Source organism: Pseudochaenichthys georgianus, chromosome 2, assembly GCF_902827115.2.
Source record: "Pseudochaenichthys georgianus chromosome 2, fPseGeo1.2, whole genome shotgun sequence".
Taxonomy (NCBI): domain Eukaryota; kingdom Metazoa; phylum Chordata; class Actinopteri; order Perciformes; family Channichthyidae; genus Pseudochaenichthys; species Pseudochaenichthys georgianus.
Window position 1 is genome coordinate 4,898,940 of NC_047504.1, and position 22,416 is coordinate 4,921,355.

The 22,416-nt window shown below is 40.9% G+C and overlaps 1 protein-coding gene across 1 annotated transcript; it reads left to right on the forward strand.

The window, feature by feature from the left end:
- Nucleotides 1–283: 283 nt before the first annotated feature.
- Nucleotides 284–9,411, forward strand: timmdc1 (translocase of inner mitochondrial membrane domain containing 1). The gene is made up of 8 exons (XM_034098675.1): nt 284–478; nt 3,283–3,603; nt 4,321–4,486; nt 6,422–6,510; nt 6,747–6,814; nt 7,329–7,407; nt 8,519–8,629; nt 8,761–9,411. The coding sequence occupies exons 2-8, from the start codon at nt 3,293–3,295 to the stop codon at nt 8,909–8,911; spliced, it is 975 nt and encodes a 324-aa protein (XP_033954566.1). The 5' UTR covers nt 284–478; nt 3,283–3,292; the 3' UTR covers nt 8,912–9,411.
- Nucleotides 9,412–22,416: the final 13,005 nt, after the last annotated feature.

The window sequence follows — 22,416 nt, forward strand, 5'->3', positions numbered from 1 at the left end:
TAAAATGTGTGTATCTCAGAAACGGCAACTGCAATCAATTGGTATCTATTAACTCATAGAAAGTAGAACATCTGAGATATGCACACATTTGCAGTATTTTTAAAAAAAAAACGAAATTGATGTTGAAGTCATGATATGAATACAATGTTAAATCTTTGTTTTTTAAATGTCCTGACTTTGACTAATATTAAAAGTGTTTTTTTCATGTGATCTAAGACCGTGTAGTAGCTTTCCACATGCAGCCTGTTGTTCACTCCTCCACCGCAGGGGGAGCTGTGGTTTGTGTCGCTGTGGACTCCGAGGTCAAAGGTCGGAACACCGGCAGGTTATGGGAAAGTCACCGTTTTGAAGCATCCGACAGGAGGTTAAATGATTAAAAACAGAAATGTGTAAACTATCTGGAGTTCGTGTACCATAACTACGGGTTGGTTACTTAAAACAAACGCCTTTTGAGTGATCATTTCTGTGCTGCTTTCTGGTAAGAGGCTTCATTTATATCACAAATATTACAGATGCTAATTTCATTTCATTTCAAACCTTTATTTATCCAGATTGGTCCCATTGAGATCATAGATCTCTTTTTCAAGGGAGACCTGCAGCATATAGGTTCCACATGAAACATAAAACAATAAAGGACATTATACATTATATTTACAGGATACATAATTATAGACATTTACAAGTGCCCATTGTGTCAGCAAGCATTTCATTTACCCTAGCTTTAAAAACATGCAGAGGAATGAGATTGCTCAGTTTCAATTCTTGCTGAAGATTGTTCCAAGCAAGTGGAGCTGCGCACATCAAAGCTGTCCTACCTAAGACAGTCCTTGCTCTTGGCACATCTAACAAGACTACATCATGTGACCTCAGACAATAGCTGCTTGCAACTCTCTGTGTTATCAGAGAGCAGATATAATACGGGAGTTTACCCAACAAAGCTTTATAGATAAACGTGTACCCATGACTGAGCCTCCGTACAGAGAGTGATGGTAAACCTGCCTTGGCATACAGGGTACAGTGATGTGTAAGCGCTTTACAATTTGTGACAAATCTCAGAGCACTGTGATACGCAGCATCCAATTTGCTCAGGTAATTGGCAGGTGCATTCATATAGACCAGATCACCATAGTCCAGCACAGGTCAAAAGGTCACAGTGACTAGCCTTTTCCTGGCCTCAAGCGAGAAGCAGGACTTGTTTCTGAAAAAGAAACCTAGCCTAACCCTCAGCTTTTTAAGCAGGTTATTGACATGACGTTTAAAAGAGAGACAATCATCAAGCCAGGTATTTGTAACAGGCAACAACTTCAAGTTTTGTTCCTTGCGTAGTTACAATATCTAAAACAGGCTCTGGTGTCTTTTTAGCTTTTGAAAAGAGCATTACCTTGGTTTTATCCACATTTAAAAGAAGCTTTAGTTCAGAGAGCTGAGTCTGAATAATGTTAAAAACAGCTTGTAATTTAACAACAGCCTCTTTAATGGAGGGACCTGCACAGTACATCACAGTATCATCCGCATAAAAATGTAAAGTAGCTTCATCCACATTATCACCTACGCTGTTAATATATATGGAGAATAAAAGTGGTCCTAAAACAGAACCTTGTGGTACACCATTAGCAATGTTTAACCACTCAGAAGACAGTCCATCAAAATGAACACATTGGGACCTTTCAGAGAGGTAGTTCACAAACCACCCCACTGCAAGGCTGGACATGCCAATACTGAGTAGCCTCTGCTTTAAAATGCGATGATCAACGGTGTCAAATGCTTTGGACAGGTCAATAAACAGAGCTGCACAACTCTGCTTATTATCTAAAATAGTAGTAATGTCATTCACCACTTTCATTGTGGCAGTGATGGTGCTGTGTTTCTTTCTGAATCCTGACTGATGTTTAGACAGGATGTCATTTATACATAAAAACTCCTTTACTTGTTCACTCACTAGGCGTTCAAGAACCTTAGCCAGAACTGACAATTTAGAGATTGGCCTATAGTTATTTAAAATAGTTGCCTCCCCTCCTTTCAGTAAAGGCAAGACATAAGCAGACTTCCATACTTTTGTAATTGTGTTCGTGCTGAGGGAGAGGTTAAAAAGAGAAGTAAGAGGTGGAGCAATAAAATCTGCAGCTATCTTTAAAAAGAAAGGTTCTACGTTGTCCGGGCCAGCCGGTTTCCTAGGATCTAGCTTAGATAAGGCTTCATGAACAATACCAATAGTTAAAGGAGTAAAATTGAAAGGGTTTTCCAGACCACATTGTTCAGAGTCAAGGATTGGAGCGTTCACAGGAGCCACACAGCCAAACGGAGAGCCACAAGACACAAAATGCTCATTAAAGCAATTTAGCATAGTAGCCCTGTCTGATATAGAGCCAGATGCTGTGGTGAGGCACGGAGGTAGCTCATTTGGGATATCACCAGTGGAAATCGATTTTATGGCTTTCCAAAATTTCCTAGGATTATTCAGGTTTTCTAATAGCATGCTAAGTGTTGACCATAGACCTTTTGGAATATTTAGCCAGTTAGAAATGTATTTTATAAAATGACACAGTTGTTAAACATATAGAAAGAAAAAAAACTTAGACAAGTATATTATTTCAAAGGATGTATAACAAAAGCTAACAGTAATTCACATGTGCAGTCCTGGAATGTAACCAGAGGCACTTACTCTACTGCTTTGATTTGAAAGCTTTAGTTATTTAGCAGATTTAGATTATTAAAACTAAATTAAAATCACAATGTTTTTTTGAGCTAACTGGCAATATATATATATATATTGGCTCCACCTTTACAAGCTGCAGCATTAAGTTGAACATCCTATATCGCATGAAGCATAACTATTACTTTTGCTACTATAAGTTTAAGTACTCATACATATTATTTTAATGCAGGTCTTTTTATTCTGTCGTATTTCTACTTGTACTGGTCTGGACTACAAGACCAAAAGACAAATATTATCAGTCATATGCCATTTTCTGGCACTTCTGTTAATATATACAGCAACCTTTTTAGTAATGTTTGAACCTGGACCAGCCCACCCTGCTCAGAGGACCCGAGGGTCGCAGCAGTGCATGAAACATCATTTTAAAGTCCATAAAGAAACGCTTTCCCAGAAAGGCTGCTTGTGAGCCCAGTGTGTTTTGATAGGACCATTTAACAGCTGCTGAGTTGGACAGCCCGTGTGCCCTGACAGGATTACATTTGCCCTCAGGCTATTTATTTAGATTTTAAATGGAGACAGAGTGCAACATCCCAACCCACGGCCGTGTGTTTCTCCCTCTCTGCCAGCTGAAGCGGGATGTATCCAGAGCAGCCCAGACCGGGCCCCGCACCACAGAGACGCGCAGATTCACCCCCCGGGGGCACGTGGAGCACCGGCCTACTGCAGGGCCTCCTCCAGAGCGCCAGGCCTCCTCCCTTCTGCTCCCTGCTCCCCAGGGTCCATGCAGCTGATGTGGCTGCTGCCCAGCCCGCACAGATGCCCTCTTCCTCCTCCTCTTCAACCAGTCCTCCACCCATCCCCTCTCCCAGCGCCATGTGGAGCAACATGGGCAGGCCAGAATTAACAGAGACGGGATGGGACCGCATCAAAGACCTCTTTCAAATGGAGTTGGTATTTCTGTTCCTTCATGACTTGTCTTCTGTTCTTTCACTTATCTTTTGTGCTGTCTTAAATCAAGTGACCCGCTATGTCCTACAGCTATCTCTAAGAATATTTTTAAACTTGAAATGTGATGTAATTCCTAAAAAGCCATACACCACTGACGTATACAGTATTTATTTTGGATGGTCATTTTTGACACACACATTCAGAATGTCTGCTACTCAATTAACACAGACCAAACTTTAGGACAAAGGGAGTATACATTAAGAATACACAAGGATTTACACGGTCAATAATTCGTCCTTAACCAAACAGAGAAGGGCCACTAGGAACGAGTGTATTCGAACTATAATCTTTCATACTATCATAGAGACATTACATCATAGTTATTGTAACAATTGTATTTGTTGCTGTTGTTTTTCAAATAGGAGAATCTATGCACACAGTAGTAAAAAAGTTAAATCATTGAATGCATTAAATATGTAATTTCACTGTAACAAAAATATGGAAGGACAGCTTGATACCATTTATTTCACGCTGTTTTTTAGTCTATCTGTATAAAGTATGGTAACGGCCACTGCTACTACAATAAGCTCTTGTTAAGTTGAATAAACTCCGTGAATGATCCGATTTAGTTCAAAAAGAACTTCTTTAGGTTATTTATTTGTAAACTTGGCATTGATTTGTGTGTTAAAGGAGGTGGATCTCTTGTCTCCCTGCAGTGCGAAACACATGTACCCTGAGGAGCTGACCAGCGTGATAAAGAGCGGGGTGGTGGGTGCCCTGGCCGGCATGCTGTATGGAGGCCTGCCTGCAGCCCACCACGCCAGGCAGAGCTACATCCAGATCAGCCAGGCAGAGCTCTACAGCAGCCGAGTGGAGGCAGTGGTGAGTGGACGAGTGGACTGTCTGAGTGTGGAAGTGTCATTAACTCTACTGTTGAACAGAGATGGCAAAAGTAAACACATCCTATCCTAAGTATGGGCTTTGAAATGCACTTAAGTAAAGAGTACCCATAGCGACCAGCTGTTTTAAAGAGTACCTGACCTCCCTTTATATTAATAGAACAATAATGTCATTGTTAGCTAATGAATGTTTCCATGCTGAACAACGGCAACATGACAACGTTTCCATTGGTCCCTCTTCTTTAGAGAAGACCAGGAAGTGATGGATACACGGATCGTGTTCAAATCAATAGGCACGCAGTGACTCTAAAGAATAATGATCACGCACCAACACACATTCAGACTAAAGGAACCAGCTGTTTGGGAAATGAGAGAAGTAGAAAGTACAGGTATTTGTGTTCAACATGTAAGAAGTAGAAAGTACAGGTATTTGTGTTCAACATGTAAGAAGTAGAAAGTACAGGTATTTGTGTTCAACATGTAAGAAGTAGAAAGTACAGGTATTTGAGTTCAACATGTAAGAACTAGAAAGTACAGGTATTTGTGTTCAACATGTAAGAAGTAGAAAGTACAGGTATTTGGGTTCAACATGTGAGAAGTAGAAAGTACAGGTATTTGAGTTCAACATGTAAGAAGTAGAAAGTACAGGTATTTGTGTTCAACATGTGAGAAGTAGAAAGTACAGGTATTTGTGTTCAACATGTAAGAAGTAGAAAGTACAGGTATTTGGGTTCAACATGTAAGAAGTAGAAAGTACAGGTATTTGGGTTCAACATGTAAGAAGTAAAAGTACAGGTATTTGTGTTCAACATGTAAGAAGTAGAAAGTACAGGTATTTGTGTTCAACATGTGAGAAGTAGAAAGTACAGGTATTTGAGTTCAACATGTAAGAAGTAGAAAGTACAGGTATTTGTGTTCAACATGTAAGAAGTAGAAAGTACAGGTATTTGTGTTCAACATGTAAGAAGTAGAAAGTACAGGTATTTGAGTTCAACATGTAAGAAGTAGAAAGTACAGGTATTTGAGTTCAACATGTGAGAAGTAGAAAGTACAGGTATTTGTGTTCAACATGTGAGAAGTAGAAAGTACAGGTATTTGTGTTCAACATGTAAGAAGTAGAAAGTACAGGTATTTGAGTTCAACATGTGAGAAGTAGAAAGTACAGGTATTTGAGTTCAACATGTAAGAAGTAGAAAGTACAGGTATTTGTGTTCAACATGTAAGAAGTAGAAAGTACAGGTATTTGTGTTCAACATGTAAGAAGTAGAAAGTACAGGTATTTGTGTTCAACATGTGAGAAGTAGAAAGTACAGGTATTTGTGTTCAACATGTGAGAAGTAGAAAGTACAGGTATTTGAGTTCAACATGTGAGAAGTAGAAAGTTCAGGTATTTGAGTTCAACATGTGAGAAGTAGAAAGTACAGGTATTTGAGTTCAACATGTGAGAAGTAGAAAGTACAGGTATTTGAGTTCAACATGTGAGAAGTAGAAAGTACAGGTATTTGAGTTCAACATGTAAGAAGTAGAAAGTACAGGTATTTGGGTTCAACATGTAAGAAGTCAAAGTAAAAAGTCGTGGAGTTCAGTACTGATACCAAGAAAATGTACTTAAGTACAGTAACGAAGTATTTGTACTCCACTACTTCCAACCTCTGCAACAAAGGTGTACAAGTCAAGGTCAGGTATAAGGAGTAAAGTAACTGTAACCTCCATTGTCTAATATTCCTCACTGTTTGTTTTTCACACTCATCAGTTAGTCTTGTGATGATAATTCCGAGTCCTGTACATTCTGACTCTGCTCGTAATCCTGGCTGATTATGCACTAGTACAAAAGACTGCTCTGCAGGGAGATATTTGTATAGTTAATCTTACAGCATCATGGTAATAACATTCAACCTTCTGATATTGTCCAAATCAGCGCTCAGCCCATAATGCAGCAATCCGAGGGTTTGTGAGATATGGATGGAGATGGAGCTGGAGAGTGGCTGCTTTCGTCACGTTATTCAAGTAAGCAGACGCATTATTCATTGAATGAACATGTTGTTGTTTACAAAGAAACTCAACAAAGATGAATTAGTTCCGGTTATTCTCCTCTCAACTGAAATACCAGAAAGGCCTGTTTATTTGTTTGGCTCCAAGTTATGGGAGTAACATGCTCTGTGAGAACAACTTGCTGCTAAGTGTGGAGCAGTCCATTTCATATTCCTCTCCCTCCTCCCTTGTCTGTTTCCTTACCTCTATAGTTCTGTCAGCACCGGGCTGTCCGTCTACCGGGACAAGAACGCACTCAGCCATTATGCCGCAGCTGGAGGTGAGTCGCAATGTGTTTATGTTATTTGTGCAGGAAAAGCAGACGGAGCGCTCTCGTCACAATCTCACATCTCTGTCTGAGAGTCGTCACTACGATGTTACTGGCACCCGTTCAGTTGCACTCTCTCTCACCTCATATCCTGTCTTCTACAGTGTTGTAAGTAATGCGTAACAATGTCCATCCATGGATAAATAAAAGGCATTACTTCATGAATCCACTGCCCGGAAAATTGAATTGTACTATTTAAAGAAATAATCATTCCCAATATGCATGGGTGCCATCTTCGGCTTCCCAGATGTTCATACGATTGGTAGAATGTCTGTCACTGACCAGAGCAGTGACACTTTTGTAATCCTCATTCAACCAGATGAATGGTTTTAACATAGACAGTAAATATAACAGCACATTAAGTTATTCATGATGATGATGATGATGATGATGATGATGATGATGATGATGATGATGATGATGATGATGATGATGATGATGATGATATGTGTGTGTGTTTGAGCAGCTGTGACTGGAGGTCTGTTCAGGCTGAACCTGGGCCTGGGGGGGCTGCTGGCAGGGGCCGTCATCGGAGCGGTACTGGGGTAAGGCTTCTGCTTCCACAAGTGTCCAACACATCCACCTGTTACAGTACGTTTCTAAATCGTTCCTCACACGTGAGCTACATTGTCAAAGGCTGCAATGCGTATGTGCTCGTGCTTGTGTCCACGTTCGTGCCTGAGAGCAGAGAGCACTCTGGCAGCCAGCTGCGTCCCTCCCAGCAACCCTCTGTCGCCCAGCTGGACCCCCACCCCCCCCTCTTCTCTGTTCACGGGGCCAGAGGGACTCATGTGCACCGCAGAGGGCCGTGTTCTGGGTACTAGAGCAAGGAGGCAGGCCAAGGCAGCAGCTGCCCTGCTCCGACTCTACCATCTCTGTTATTCCAGCATCGCATCTCACTCTACCATGCTCTGATCTGGACTTATGCTTCACCCCCCCTCCTCCACCCTTTCTTCTCTCTCTGTCCCACTTTCACTCGCTCCTCTGGCAGCTTTCTGCCGAGCGCACGGAGCCAAGAGCGGATCTGATTGTGTAATGGGGAATGAGTGCGAGGTGTTTGATGGTGTAACAGACTGGAGGGGCGGGTTTGGATCGTCTCTGTGATCATCACTTGGCTCAGCCCTGCTCTGTTTCTCCTGCTGGCCACACGCTCTCATGGCTTCCTCCCCTCCTCGCTGTCTGCCTGAGTGACCGGCCACCTGGAGCGTCTGATGTGTGCAAACAGCCCCGTCAGGTGCAGGTGAAGAGGGCCAGATGAAAGCAGGCAGCTAATCGTAAAGCACATCACGCTCCAGATCTCAGCCCAGATTCGGCCTCTCGTCCGGCGCACATGGCAGAGGGAAGCGTGACTTTGTGAAACACCAATGAGGGGATGTGCCACTCGTTTATTACAAGGGTGCAAATAACAGTAAATAAAGTAGCTGCTCACATGTGAAAGCTGGATGTGTTGCAAACAGATTATACTATAGCAGGAAGTGTTTCAGGAATCTATTACAGACCCAGTGTCCTCAGTGTTGACATGTCCAGGAAAGTGTCAACCATAGATGTTACATTACGTATCACCTGGTGTGCCCACACATTAGAAGTACACAGATGTTTGTTCTGCTTGGTATTGTGTTCTCATATATTTTTGATATTTGCGTTTCCCCCTCGCAGGTTGCCCACCGGCGCTCTGATCGTCGGCATGCAGTCGATGGCAGGAGACAATTCCAGAGACCGAAGGAGGAGAGAGCGCAGGGAGCTGTACGATCTTAAACTCGCAGAATGGTGAGATATATCAGAAGACTTTAACATTATTTTTACACTTTTTATAGGATATTAGCATTAAAACTAAAAATGTTAATTCGAAGTCGGTGTCATCCTCAAGTCTCCTGTCCCTCTCCTTCTTTTCCCTGAAGGACGGACCGACTGAACGTGACAGAAGAACTGATCGGAGATCTGAACGTGGGCTCTCAGGCAGAGGAAGCCAATGAGGACATGCAGAGGATCCAGGAGCTGCTCAGTTTACCAAAGAACGAGGACGTGACTCAGGAATCTCCCAGCCAATGACAGTAGCTGCCTCACTGACTTCTCTGTTGAACATTGAAGGTGGGACTTCACACAACTGGGAGGAGACATTGGTCCCTTCTCTGTCTGGACTCTTAAACTGAATGGAAACTGCTTCACATCACCAACCACTGACCTGTGTACATCTGTCTTTGTGAGGACCACAAGTCCTCAGATATTAGGAGGTGAAAGATAACATCTTTAAATGGACTCCACATCATCTGGCTTTACTTTTCAAAGATCATATGTGCTATTTCCAGTTGATTTAACATATTACAGTATTGAGTGACACAAATAATGAGATTAAAAATCACTTAAACATCTTCAAATAAAATGAACATATATTTACACAGATGTATCGACAACCTGAGATCAAGTCACCTTGTTTGAATCTCTAACAGACGTTTTTAAAATTAGTGAGCTTATGCTTTTCAATATTGGCTTCTTGTGAATAAATAATACATTTGATCAATTAAAATAAAACAATGCATTTTGTATGCCAACCCTGTCTGCCCAGACCTGAACTGACCTTTCTGCCCATTCAGTTATTGTTCTAGAAGTAACTGACAAATGTCCTTCATGTCTGTCCAAAAAATGGCTTCTGTATTTTCCCCATGTCTGTGTCAGTGTAGTTTGTTTCCAACTTTGCCTCTGGGGCTTTTCAGCAACTAGGTCAAAAGTGGCCCCTATGTGACACAGCAGCAGCTGGGGCCCAGGATGCAGGGAGACTGCTCACATGCAGATGGGCAGCCAATAGAAACAGCTTTGATCTGTGGCAGGTAGGCTTGGACCAGAAACGTCCCTCAATGCAGATGTCATATGGACTGATCCATTATTTTAATAGGGGGGTAAATTGTATAGCGTGACAGCGTTGAAACAAACTGGGGGACGAGAGTCAATAGTGCAATTTCATAGATAATTCATGTATTTTTTCAGACTTTTCTTTTTTCTCAGTTAAAGTACACACGCATATGATTATATTAGCATCAAAATGTTGGTATAATTGGCAATTGTTATTTCTTTTATTTTCTTTCAAAATGTGTGTTGTCTACTACAAAGACAACTAATTATTATAAAACAAAAACAAAATATATATATTTAGTTTTACATTGTAATGCAAAACACCCTGTTCCTTTAATTCAGTGCTTTAAAATACATGTTGTAGTTTCCTTTCATTTAAAATCTTTGAAGTAAGCTTGGGGGACACAAAAACTAAATATCCATTATTATAACACATTCTCTGTAGTTTCCACGCACAAAACGCTACATCCCAAAGTGTGAGAAAATACCCCTCATTTGCACTTTGTGTGGAGTTGATCTAATTTAAATACGTCTAACAGCACTTGATGACGCCCCTCGAGCAGAGCTCTGGCCAACGAGACGTGAATAGATGGTGGGAAGCGCCATGTGGTGTGCGAGGACCCTCCAGCGCGCGTCTCTATCGAGGCGGAGTCTCGCCGCAGCCAAGCACCAGAACTGATGCCAAATAATCATGGAGATTAGTAAAAAAGACGAAACCGACAACCCGCTGTCCTCTGCCAGCTGTTTGTCAAAACTCTTCCTGTGGTAAGCTATTGTTATCTCTCGTCATTATCCAAACGTGTTTTCATTGCAGCTGTTGACTGTTCAAAAGCACTTCTTATTTGTACCTGAAGACTTTTGTATTGGAGAATCACGACTTAAATAATACAAAAAACAGATCACAAATCTTCGTCCCATTGTTATTTTCCCACCGAGACACCATCGAGGAAGCTGACATTTGATTATATTGTCCCAAGTTTTATTTTCGCTTGCAACCATAGACTGTCATTTTCCCCGGCAACTTCTAGGAATGTCCAGTCACTACGTTATTCCACTAGTTACACATTGTTATTCTAGCACAAAGTTAAACGATAAGTTAAATAATGATTTCCTATTGAATTTTACATTTGTCTTCACATAAATAAAATGAATCTATTTAGACTACATAGAACGCCTCACGTATAACACTGTTGCTTTTGCTGTTTACATTTGTGTTTCGGCAGCACATTGAGATGACCTCGATTTAAAATGTATTTAATCTCTTATATTGATGTATTGCTTGATGCTTTTCCCTCGTGCACCGCATCAGCATGGCTCTCACAGTGTTTTGGTCAATAGTAGCCGGACATTGGTTGAGCGGGCAGACACAGATAGGAGCGCTTGTTTAGTGACTTGATGCTGCACTCTTAGTTTTTGCAGCCAAGCAGTTCTCCGTACATTTGACGGCTCTGGCACAACATGTTCCCGACCCTCGCCTAGCCACCGCAGGGGGAATACATGGCTGCAAAGAGTTAATTCGTTGTCTGTAAAATGCGAAATCCTGGGATTCCGTGTAGCACATTTGCTGTTTAACTGACATAATTTAGGTTTCTTGAACGCCCCTTCATACAATAATCTGGTGTTGAGTCAAAAACAAGGAATCTATTACTGTATAAAGCAGACTGGGTGGGGTCATAGGGAAATCAGATTTTACAGCCATTACAATCCAATTGCAGAGCAGCTTTCAAATGAGTTGATGTAATTTCTGGATTGTCAGACACTGAAATTAAAGTATCCAAAGGATAACATGTTGATACAAAGTCAAAATACTTATTCCAACATTGCCCTAAGGTGTTAGTAGACAAAGAAGCAAATATCTTAAAATGAAACACATTAAAACATAACATTAAAAAAACGGTATTTCCTCCCTCATAACATTTCTGTGTCTCAGACCGATTTTTAGACAGAAATGTGTAACACTCCTCTCATGGTCTTCATGCACATTATTCTAACCTGCACACAACAATTCTGAGATATGTTGTTAACCTGTTAAGCCCCAAAGCCCCCCTCGGCGGGCACTTTCTTTTTTTCACGACACTGAGGATCTTAATATTTAAGAACCTATTAATTTGTTATACCAGATTAACGGGAATAATCTCAGCTAACTGACGATACAAACCATTTTTACCAAAACAAAACACAAGTCTCATAAGAAGCATCTAAATGACCCCTGAGCGAAAAATGCTAACACACTTTGGCACAGAACTCAAGATAAAAGATACCCTTATTACTTATCGTAGCTGCACATACAAGATATCGATTAAAGCTGAGGTTCCACAGATTATTTAGGTATAGTATCATCACTGAGTGATCCGAACTCTTGACAGGGGAAGCAAACACAGACATCACAACACGTACCTTTACATAGCTTTTACGGGAGATCGTCTCACCGTAGCTGTCAATCTGATCAAAAGACGTGTTCAATGGCATTAAAACGAGAAAAAACGTGGCTGAATCGGTTAATCCAGTGGTTCTCAAACTTTTTCTGTCAGGCCCCCCCTTTGGACAAAAAAAAAAGTCGGGCCCCCCCAACACAAATAGTCAGGCTCAGTGGCGGCGCCAGAGATTTCTTTTGGGGGTGCTGTGGGGTAGCTTGACGTTTCATAGAGGGTGCTCAAACATTTAGGGTTTCCCATTAATGTACCGGGCGCTACAGTGGAATTCTCTACTACAACACTCCCCACGCATATACACAGTGTGACAGTTACAATGAAGGCTCGATAATCAGCTCGCCGCATATAGGTGTAAGCAGGGGTCAAGTGTTATTTATATTAGTGGTGGGTGGACCTCACATAGGGGGGTCCGGGGGCAAGTTCCCCCGGGAAGATTTATTTTTAAATATTGAAGTTAAATGCATCAATCTGGTGCACTTTGAGAGCAAAATTAAGAGATCTATGGATACCTCTCTCAACACCCATTTGAAACAGACCTGTAAACAGATTTACTTTTTCTTAATGGATATTTTACAAATCACCCTTTTAAACTTTATTCTTGTTTTACTGTCATATAGTATTTCATACCTGTTTTTCATTTATTCTCTTATTTTTTTATAACTATAATGATCATATAAACGAGTGCCTCGGAAATAACTGTTTACATTAATGGTGACCAAAACATTTGAGACCCACTGAGATAACACTGACAGAGTCCTTTAGCTCACTGAGCCTCTCGGTCTGACAGGAGAGGACTCTCCTCCACTTTGTTGTTGAAAAAACTCCTTATATCCGTTAGCGTAGCTCGCTAGCACCAGAAGCTAACAACAAGCTCGTTACACACACACACACACACACACACACACACACTAGGGATCGACCGATATGGCTTTTTCAAGGCCGATACCGATTATTAGTAATCAAGGAGACCGATAACCGATATTTGGAACCGATATACATTTGCAGTAAAATCTTAAAATCTATAGTGTCAAAATGTAGAATAACACAAACTACAACACAACTCAACACAACTTCTTTGAAATGCATTTAAGCATAACTTATGTTTAATGAACTTTTAAACATCTTACAACTGGTTTCCTCTCTGTGCCCTTTTCTTTAGTGCAGCCATCTGTAATGAGTTAGAGAGAGACAAGAAGTGGGGCTGCAGGCTGACATGCTTAACTAACAATAATGCTTAATTTATTATATCAAACCAATGCCTGTCTATCTAGCATAAAATCCCAATAAACTGCTAGCAACTGCAAAACACTAGTGCTAGCTAATGTTTTGCAAACTATTAAAAGTGAGGCTATTACAGTAGACCTAACGTTAGACTAGTAGCCTCACTTCTAATATTTTGTTAAACATTTGCTAAATACATTAGCTAATGACCTTCACATATCAACCTGAAAAACTGCGAGGCTCCACTCGCAGCCCCCCCTCCGCACCACAGTTACTCCGCTGCGAGACGCTGCACGCACCCCAACTCTGACTGACTTCCCGCGTCCCTGTGTAACTGGGAAACTGATAGAATTGGATCAATAGATCGTGCTGTTTTTGCAACTTCAGCATAGGGGATTAGGATGTTTATTGAACTTCGGCTTTCAACTGATTTACCTTCAAAACACATGTATGTCTCTGCCGCTCAGCGCTGCTGCTTGCCTCTGTCTGTGTCTGCGTTCTTCGCACCTGCCTGTAATCTGAGAAGATCCCGCCTCTATGGCTGGCTCCCGCCCGGAAAATCTTCAGTGTTGATTGACACTTCAGTAATAGCCTATCAGATAGCGCTGTGGGCGGGACATTGCTCGTGTACAGAGAGTGGTGACTGCAGACAGAGAAACGGCCGCATCAGAGCCAAAGTGTTATCGGTAATATTATTAAAAAAAGGCCGATACCGATAATCGGTCAAATGAGGAATATCGGCCCGATAATCGGCCTGGCCGATAATCGGTCGACCCCTAACACACACACACACACACACACACACACACACACACACACACACACACACACACACACACACACACACACACACACACACACACACACACACACACACAACACACACACACACACACACACACACACACACACACACACACACGAGCTTTAATGAAACACAGAGACCCAGACATAATAGTACTGTACTGCATCATATTATTTATTATTTGTTTTACCATTTTTCCTCGTGGGCCCCGTCTCAGGTCGATTCTTTTCATTTCCTCTGTCCGCGGTCTCACCGGAAGTTGATTTGTCTGCGCCATCTTGAGTACCGTCCCATGGTTCTTATTTCTGCCGGAGGACCGAGGAGCGATAATGGAGGAGCGATAATCGAGGAACCACCAGACCATCCTCTGATGAAGTCCTCAGACACTCGCCCCGCCCTCTTACTGTGTATCGCTCACTGATTGGACGATGCAATGCATGCACTGATCTCATGCTTCTTGACATGAGAGCAGTTTCCCAGCGGAGTGAAGAAAATACATGAAATTCACGAGTCACTCCTCAGTTTAAACTGTTAAACTTGTTTCAATTCATGTATCATTTAGTTACAAATATGTGATATATCTGAACAACAAAGTAGTCAAAAATCATTTTATTCATTTATTGGAAACATTTTCATGATCGCTTTTTTCGTTTTACATTTTCATTTATTGTCATTTCCATTCAGTCAGTCATTAAGTGCTATTAAAATGTTAATGTGCAACATTTACACACAAACAAACAAAGTGTGCAGTCCAATGAATGTTAATCTAACTGGGTTTTGATAGATAACATATCTCTTTTTCTTCTCTCAATTATTTTATCTCTAATCAATATTAATCTAACTATTGTTCGTTTATACATTTTAAGAATGGCGTTTATATTTTTTGAGAATGAGTTCTTATTTGATTTTATTTATTGGGGTCTACAACAGATGATACAAATGTTTGTGTCAGTAAATGTGTATTAACAGAGGCGGGGGTGTTTGTGAAAATAACGGGGACAGAGCTGCTGTCAGACGAACAGCTGTGCGGCGTCATCACAAACGGACGTCGCTTCACGTGACGCTCAGGAGGAAAGGACGTCCCATTGCTCTTAAAACTCCTTTCCCTGCTTCTCGTGGTTTCCTTGCGTCCCTCCATGCTTCCCTGGAGGGAGGGACTAAACACAGGGAAACGACGCAAGTGAGGGATGCAAGGATTTCATTTAACCGACCTGAGACGGGGCCCTGGTCTCTCGCGTCCCCCCTGGCTTGCCTCTGCTCCCCCCCCCCCCCCCCCCCCCCCCCCCCCCACACACACACTGTGAGAGCCACTGGGTTAATCCATAGGTTGATAATGTTTCTGTGGAATATTTTTTTATATTTCTAATCCATAATTCCATTTGTATGTAAAAATCGGAGAATACAAGTTAGCTGCTAATGGTAGCCACCAGAGTTATCGCAGCTTCCGGTTTTGGCTATGCGTCAGTCTCACACACACACATTACCAAATAAGGAGTATGTGGGAGTTCCCCTCGATTCCATTGGCTCTGACGGTTAGAAAGAGATGTCAATCAGCAAAATCGAGCAAGGGGGGCCAGAGATAGGTCAAATCCACCCAAATGACCCCAGAAGTGTTTTTTTTTGTTGCTAAATCTCTCTAAAAAGGTCCAATTTCACTTGTTTTGTATCAATCTTGATACAGGGTACTTATTATATGTTGTAGTTTGGATTCCTAAAGCTTTTAGTCTACCATCCCATCATTCAAGGGTGGTTTTCACTATAAGTAAAACAAAAAATGTGGACGCACACAATAATTTACATTTTTTTTTACTGTGTTCAATCTGAATTGACTTTAAAATAAAAACATATATATTGATTCTGACACTTCTACATCCAACTCACAGGTGTAACCTTGCTTTGAGAAAAAAGATTATTAATTTAACCCTTTTTAGAAGGGAAGATATGGTCATTTGTTCTGGGAATGTCATTTTCGAGCCCGAGACGTGAAAAACAGGCTCGGGGCAAGCGTTTACAAAAAATGAAATGCTTATTCTTAAATAAGCGCCAAGGAAAAGTCTGTGATATGCATTGAAAGCCTAATAGATTAATGTATGTAAAGCTAATCAGATCTGACCCATCTATTAGAAAAACAAGTAAGTAAGCACACTTGCTGTGAAAGGATGTATCTACAAGTAGCATCTGCATCACAACCTGTAATGGTGTTAGCCTCTCCATTGAATACAAAAATACAATGACACTTGTGTGAGTCATATTCTGTTTAAGTGACATCAGCCCTACGTGTTTCTAACCGTCTGTTCCAGCTGGTTAGTCCCGTTGCTGCAGCTCGGCCAGAAAAGGAGGTTGGAGGAAAATGACATGTACAGGGTTCTTCCAGAGGATCAGTCCAAAGTGCTGGGAGAGGAACTACACAGGTACTAAATCACCGTGATGCACTGTTGGACACCTCCCAAAAGTCTAAGTCTGTATGCATGCATGTGGAGCCAACAATAACCACTAATTCACTATGTTACTGTACAGAATGAACATGCTGCATTTTCAATGTTGCAGATGTTGGGACCATGAAGTCAGAAAGGCTACGAAGGAGCTCCGGAAGCCAAATCTCACCGGAGTTCTCATTAAGTGCTACGGGATGTCATACGCAATGGCTGGGTTGTTTACATTTTCACTGGTATGTTCTGGCTATTTAAATCCTACTTTACATTTTTCCAAGTGTAATTCATTGTGAGGGGAGGATAAGAAGTGGATTGGTATACCCAAAGGTATTCATGCTACTCAAACTAAACTGAAAGCTTTTCGAGAACAGCTGACGGCTAATCTCTTTTGGCATATTTGACAAGCATGTCAGCCAAATATCTTGAGGCCCGGGCATTTTAGTGTGTTTTGTAATTTGACTAAAACGTAAAAGTTGTAGGAAGCTGCAGTTGAAGAGTTTCACCGATGGCATCCAGCGTCGTAATGCATCTGTGTCCCTCTTTGACATGAAGGAAGCAATCAAAGTTATCCAGCCTCTTCTTCTGGGCGAAGTGATCCTGTTCTTTGAGAATTATGACGAGCAGACGAGTCTGCGCATGGTGTATGTTTACGCAGCTGCTATGTCCATCTCCACGTTCGCGCTGACCATTCTCCAACATCTCTACTATTACTATAAGAAGTAGATTGGTATACCCAAAGGTATTCATCCTACTCAAACTAAACTGAAAGCTTTTCGAGAACAGCTGACGGCTAATCTCTTTTGGCATATTTGACAAGCATGTCAGCCAAATATCTTGGGGCCCGGGCATTTTAGTGTGTTTTGTAATTTGTAGGAAGCTGCAGTTGAAGAGTTTCGCCGATGGCATCCAGTGTCGTAATATATTTGTGTCCCTCTTTGACATGAAGGAAGCAATCAAAGTTATCCAGCCTCTTCTTCTGGGCGAAGTGATCCTGTTCTTTGAGAATTATGACGAGCAGACGAGTCTGCGCATGGTGTATGTTTACGCAGCTGCTATGTCCATCTCCACGTTCGCGCTGACCATTCTCCAACATCTCTACTATTACTATGTCCAAAGAATAGGCATGAGGATCAGAGTGGCCATGTGTCACATGATATACAAGAAGGTCAGTGATGGGGAAAGCAACATTTCCACTCCTATAAATATGCTGGGAATTGTTTGAGTGTTATTTACCAGACAGGTGACTTGTCTCTCATCAGGCTCTGGGCCTCAGCAGTGAATCCATGGGGCAAACAACCACGGGACAAATCGTCAACCTCTTATCAAATGACGTCAATCGTTTTGATGAGGTAAGGCTAGATCAGGGATAACACTGGCACTATGTTGAATAAAATAAACTGTTAGTGTTTATTTTAAGTGTCTACTATGCCATGTTTGAACACTGCAAATGAAATGCAGGCTTGTTGGAATTGGGCTCACGATTACTAATTGTCTCGATAGATTACACTGAATCTGCACTACCTGTGGCTGGGACCACTGCAGGCCATGGTGATCATCGTGTTACTATGGTGCCGGATCGGACCCTCCTGTCTGGCAGGTGTTGCAGTCCTTGCCCTCATGATGCCTGTGCAGACAGTGTTTGGAAAGCTCTTTGGCATCTTCAGGTACGCAACAAAGAAACTTAAGAAGTGCAAGGTGGCACTATTTGCTCTTTATTTGACAGTTTTCGTTCAAAGTAACGCAGATTTCTCATAATTTTAGGAAAATTGGGGTATTTATTAATATTCCTGTATTTTTAAACTTTGTTGACAGGAGCAAAACGGCAGTCCTTGCTGACAACAGAATCCACATCATGAACGAAGTGGTGTCTGGCATCAGGATCATCAAGATGTACGCCTGGGAGAAACCCTTCTCAGCTCTGGTTACAGACGTCAGAAGGTAAGGATGCAACGGTTTTGTTTAGAACAGAACAGACTTAACAATCTTTGTAATAGTTTCCACAGCGATAACATGGGCTATTCATTTGAACTGGGACCACAGGAACATGTGTTTTCATCATATGTCCGCTAATTTTGGAAAGAATATCAATCCTATGCAGTTTACTTCAGAACTCCACCCTCTCTAGACTTGAGTTTGAGCGTTGGCCAAAGTGGTAGCAGAATGTGAAATATCTGCGTTAGGTTGGGGCCAGCTGTTCAGCACAGCTTTTACCTTCAAATCAAGGGGAAGCATTTCGTCACAGCGTCATTGGTTAATCCTGATTCTCAGCTTTCAGTAGGTGTTGTATTGTTAGCTCATCTCCTCTGTCGGTTTGTTTACGGCGTGTCGTACCGGATTCTGTCCTCCCGTATGTATCCTTGTCATCAGCCTGAAAGATCAGCTTCGGGTCACTGTGACCTACGGTTTGTTGTCTTTGGCTCGCAGGTTGGCCTTAAAAACCTGGTAAGACTTCCCAGTGTCAGTGGGTTCCTCTCCGCCACAGCTACAGCCTCAATGCACTGTGTCAAAACAAAGCAGTCATTCCAAGGAAGAAACACAGCTCTGCTTTATACTAATCATAACAAGTTAGGTTGACTTTAATGATGCAGAAACAATTTTTTATTTGCATTTATTCTCAAACATTTATAAACAGCAACAACAAAGGGTTCTATCGCATGAAGAGGTAAAGAGATAAATGGCTCCCAGATTATGCTCAGGCCATGTGGTATTTGTCTTAATTAGTCAACTGTCAATACACCCACCAAATTGTGATAACCTTAGACTCTAGATGATGTTATCAGATCACTCTCCTCAATGCTCAGAGACCCAGACTGAATTATTAGCTTTATTTTGTTAAAATAGAGCTGTGTTTAAACCTTTACGAACAAGTGGATCAGAGGAAAAGTGCTTTAAGTGACCGGCTTCTATGACTGGTCCTAAAACAACCTAATCAGTCCTCTATCATATGAGATCATGTGTATCTTGTCACTCTTAGTTTTACAGGGGTTGGATAATCATTGACACACTGACACTCTTATGTACACAATAACTCCTTTCTAAGAAACCATTTGGAAATCCTAGAGCTTTTAAAAATAACACAATCTTTTTTTTTTAAACTTGAGAACATTTGACAGCTGTTTTACTTTGCTGTATCTAGATAAGCACAAGTTAAATCTTCCTTGTTATACACGTGTGTTAACTTTGTGGACTTTGTTAATATTGAGTGTCAGCAGGGCGCACCTGACAATGGCATGCCATGTGGGAAAAAGTGTGTGCTTACTCAGAAAGAGGAATATTCACATGATTGAACATTTAATGGCACACACAAGTAGAGACAGTTTTGTAGCTAACTGCCAACCCACAAAACTGACGTTGGCATTAGCTTGTGATAATAGTGCTTTTTTTTTTTAAATGGGAAATACTGTATTTGATAAGTGTGAATCTTCCCTTCTAAAAGGGTTAAATTAATAATCTTTTTTCTCAAAGTAATGCTAAACCTGTGAGTTGGATGTAGAAAAGTCAGAATCAATATAGATGTTTTTTATTTTAAAGAAAATTGAGATTGAACATAGTAAAAAAAACTGTAAATTATAGTGTCCGTCCGTAAATATGTTTTACTTATAGTGAAAACTACCCTTGGATGATGGTAAGGTAGACTAAAAGCTTTAGGAATCCAAAGTACAACATAAGTACTCTGTATCAAGATTGATGCAAAACAAGTGACATTTGACCTTTTTAGCGAGGTTTAGCAACAACAAAAACACTTCTGGGTCATTTGGGTGGATTTTCCATATCTCTGGCTCCCCTTGGTCGATTTTGCTGATTGACATCTCTTTCTAACCGTCAGAGCCAATGGAATCGAGGGAAAGTTCCCCATAGACACACAGCTTACCACATAAGGAGTGAGAGAGACGCGTAGAAAAACCGGAAGCTGCGCTAACCTCTGGTGGCTACCATTAGCAGCACATTTTTCTTCTCCGATTTTTGCATACAAATTGAATTAGGGATTATCAATACTTTTTTCAAAGTGACAGACACATTGCTATAACCTATGGATTAACCTTCAGCCGCGTTTTTTCTCGTTTTAATGCCATTGAACACGACTTTGGATCAGAATAACAGCTAAGGTGAGCATATCTCCGTGTTTTGCTACCTAAAGCTACTCATGTGTGTTGTCTGTATTTGCGTCCCCTGTCACGAGTTCAGATCGCTCAGTGATGATCCTTATATTTCTAGAATCTGTGGACTCTCAGGATGTTATCTAAGCTTGTTTGTGCAGATCCAAGCAATAAGTATAATGTGCCTGCAGCACGTCTTTTTCTCCGGTCGTGGAAGACAGGAAGCTGTGTGGTTCATAAAAACATGTTCTTACCATATACAGTCTATGGTTCTTACTCAATATCAAGCCACAGTTATTGCTTTTATTTTAAATCGTATAATTTCGGACTTTTGTTGCCGTCTGTGAGGAAAATAAATGGGGCTCTGGGGAGGCGTTCGATTCCAGTTTTGGATAGTCTGGCGTGGTTTCGTTCCATTTCAAACAGCTGTTTGACGCTCTGCGTAACCTTACTGGGACTGTAGTCCTAAACGATAGCTGGGGATTATGGGTAGTGTAGTGTCTTCGGCCATCCTAAACTCAGAAATGTTGACAATCGCAATGATGCTCGAAATGTCCCTTATAGGCCTACGTCTGATTCCGGTTATTTTTATTTTGAAATTCAGTTCCTGACGGACGCCAAAAAAGTCCGAGATTATGGAATTAAACCAATAAATAAAAGCAAGGATAATTGTGAGTTATTGGTGAGTAAATAACAGTGTGTTATTTTGAAAAGAATAACAAATTAGAAAGAAAAAAAGATTAAAAAATACAGATTTCAGTATTCTGAGACTCTGAGCCCCATTTATTTTCCTCACAGACGGCAACAAAAATCCGAAATTATACGATTTAAAATAAAAGCAATAATTGTGGCATGATATTGAGTAAGAACATGTTTTTATGAACCACACAGCTTCCGGTCTTCCACGACCCGACCGGAGAAAAAGACGTGCTGCAGGCAGGCACGAAACTATGGAAGCCCATTTCCGCCACTTGAAAAAAATAAAATCCCCATGAAAAGTCATAATTATGAGATAAAAAAAGTCGAAATAATGAGATAAAAAGTCATAATTATGAGATAAGAAAGTCGAAATAATGAGATAAAAAGTCATAATTATGAGATAAAAAGTCATAATAATGAGATAAAAAGTCATAATTATGAGATAAGAAAGTCGAAATAATGAGATAGAAAGTCATAATAATGAGATAAGAAAGTCGAAATAATGAGATAAAAAGTCATAATTATGAGATAAGAAGTGCGCATGCGCTGCAGTGGCGCTGTCTTTAAAGGTCCCTTCATCACCTTGCTGCTCTCCACCATGCAAACAGCATCTATCTAGTCCTAAATAAGGTAACTATTACAGGTGACTTTTGTAAATGTTAGATGTTACATATAGCCTATATTGCAGCTAAACTACAACAATGCAGTTCATAGCTTTGACATTACCTGTTATGAATATAATATATATGCCTATAGTTTTGTGGTAACGTTCACGCCACTAATGACAATAGTGTAGGCATACTGCTGCTGTGAGTTGCTCTAACTCTAACCCGTGAACGTTACCACACAACTATAGGCATATATATTATATATATATTATATTCATAACAGGTAATGTCAAAGCTATAAACTGCATTGTTGTAGTTTAGCTGCAATATAGGCTATATGTAACATCTAACATTTACAAAAGTCACCTGTAATAGTTACCTTATTTAGGACTAGATGCCGTTTGCATGGTGGA

Coding starts and splice junctions, on each gene's coding strand:
- timmdc1 (XM_034098675.1), top strand. CDS start 3,293: ATGTATCCAGAGCAGCCCAGACCGGGCCCCGCACCACAGAGACGCGCA. Junction 6,815..7,328: donor CCATTATGCCGCAGCTGGAG/GTGAGTCGCAAT, acceptor GTGTTTGAGCAG/CTGTGACTGGAGGTCTGTTC. Junction 8,630..8,760: donor GATCTTAAACTCGCAGAATG/GTGAGATATATC, acceptor TTTTCCCTGAAG/GACGGACCGACTGAACGTGA.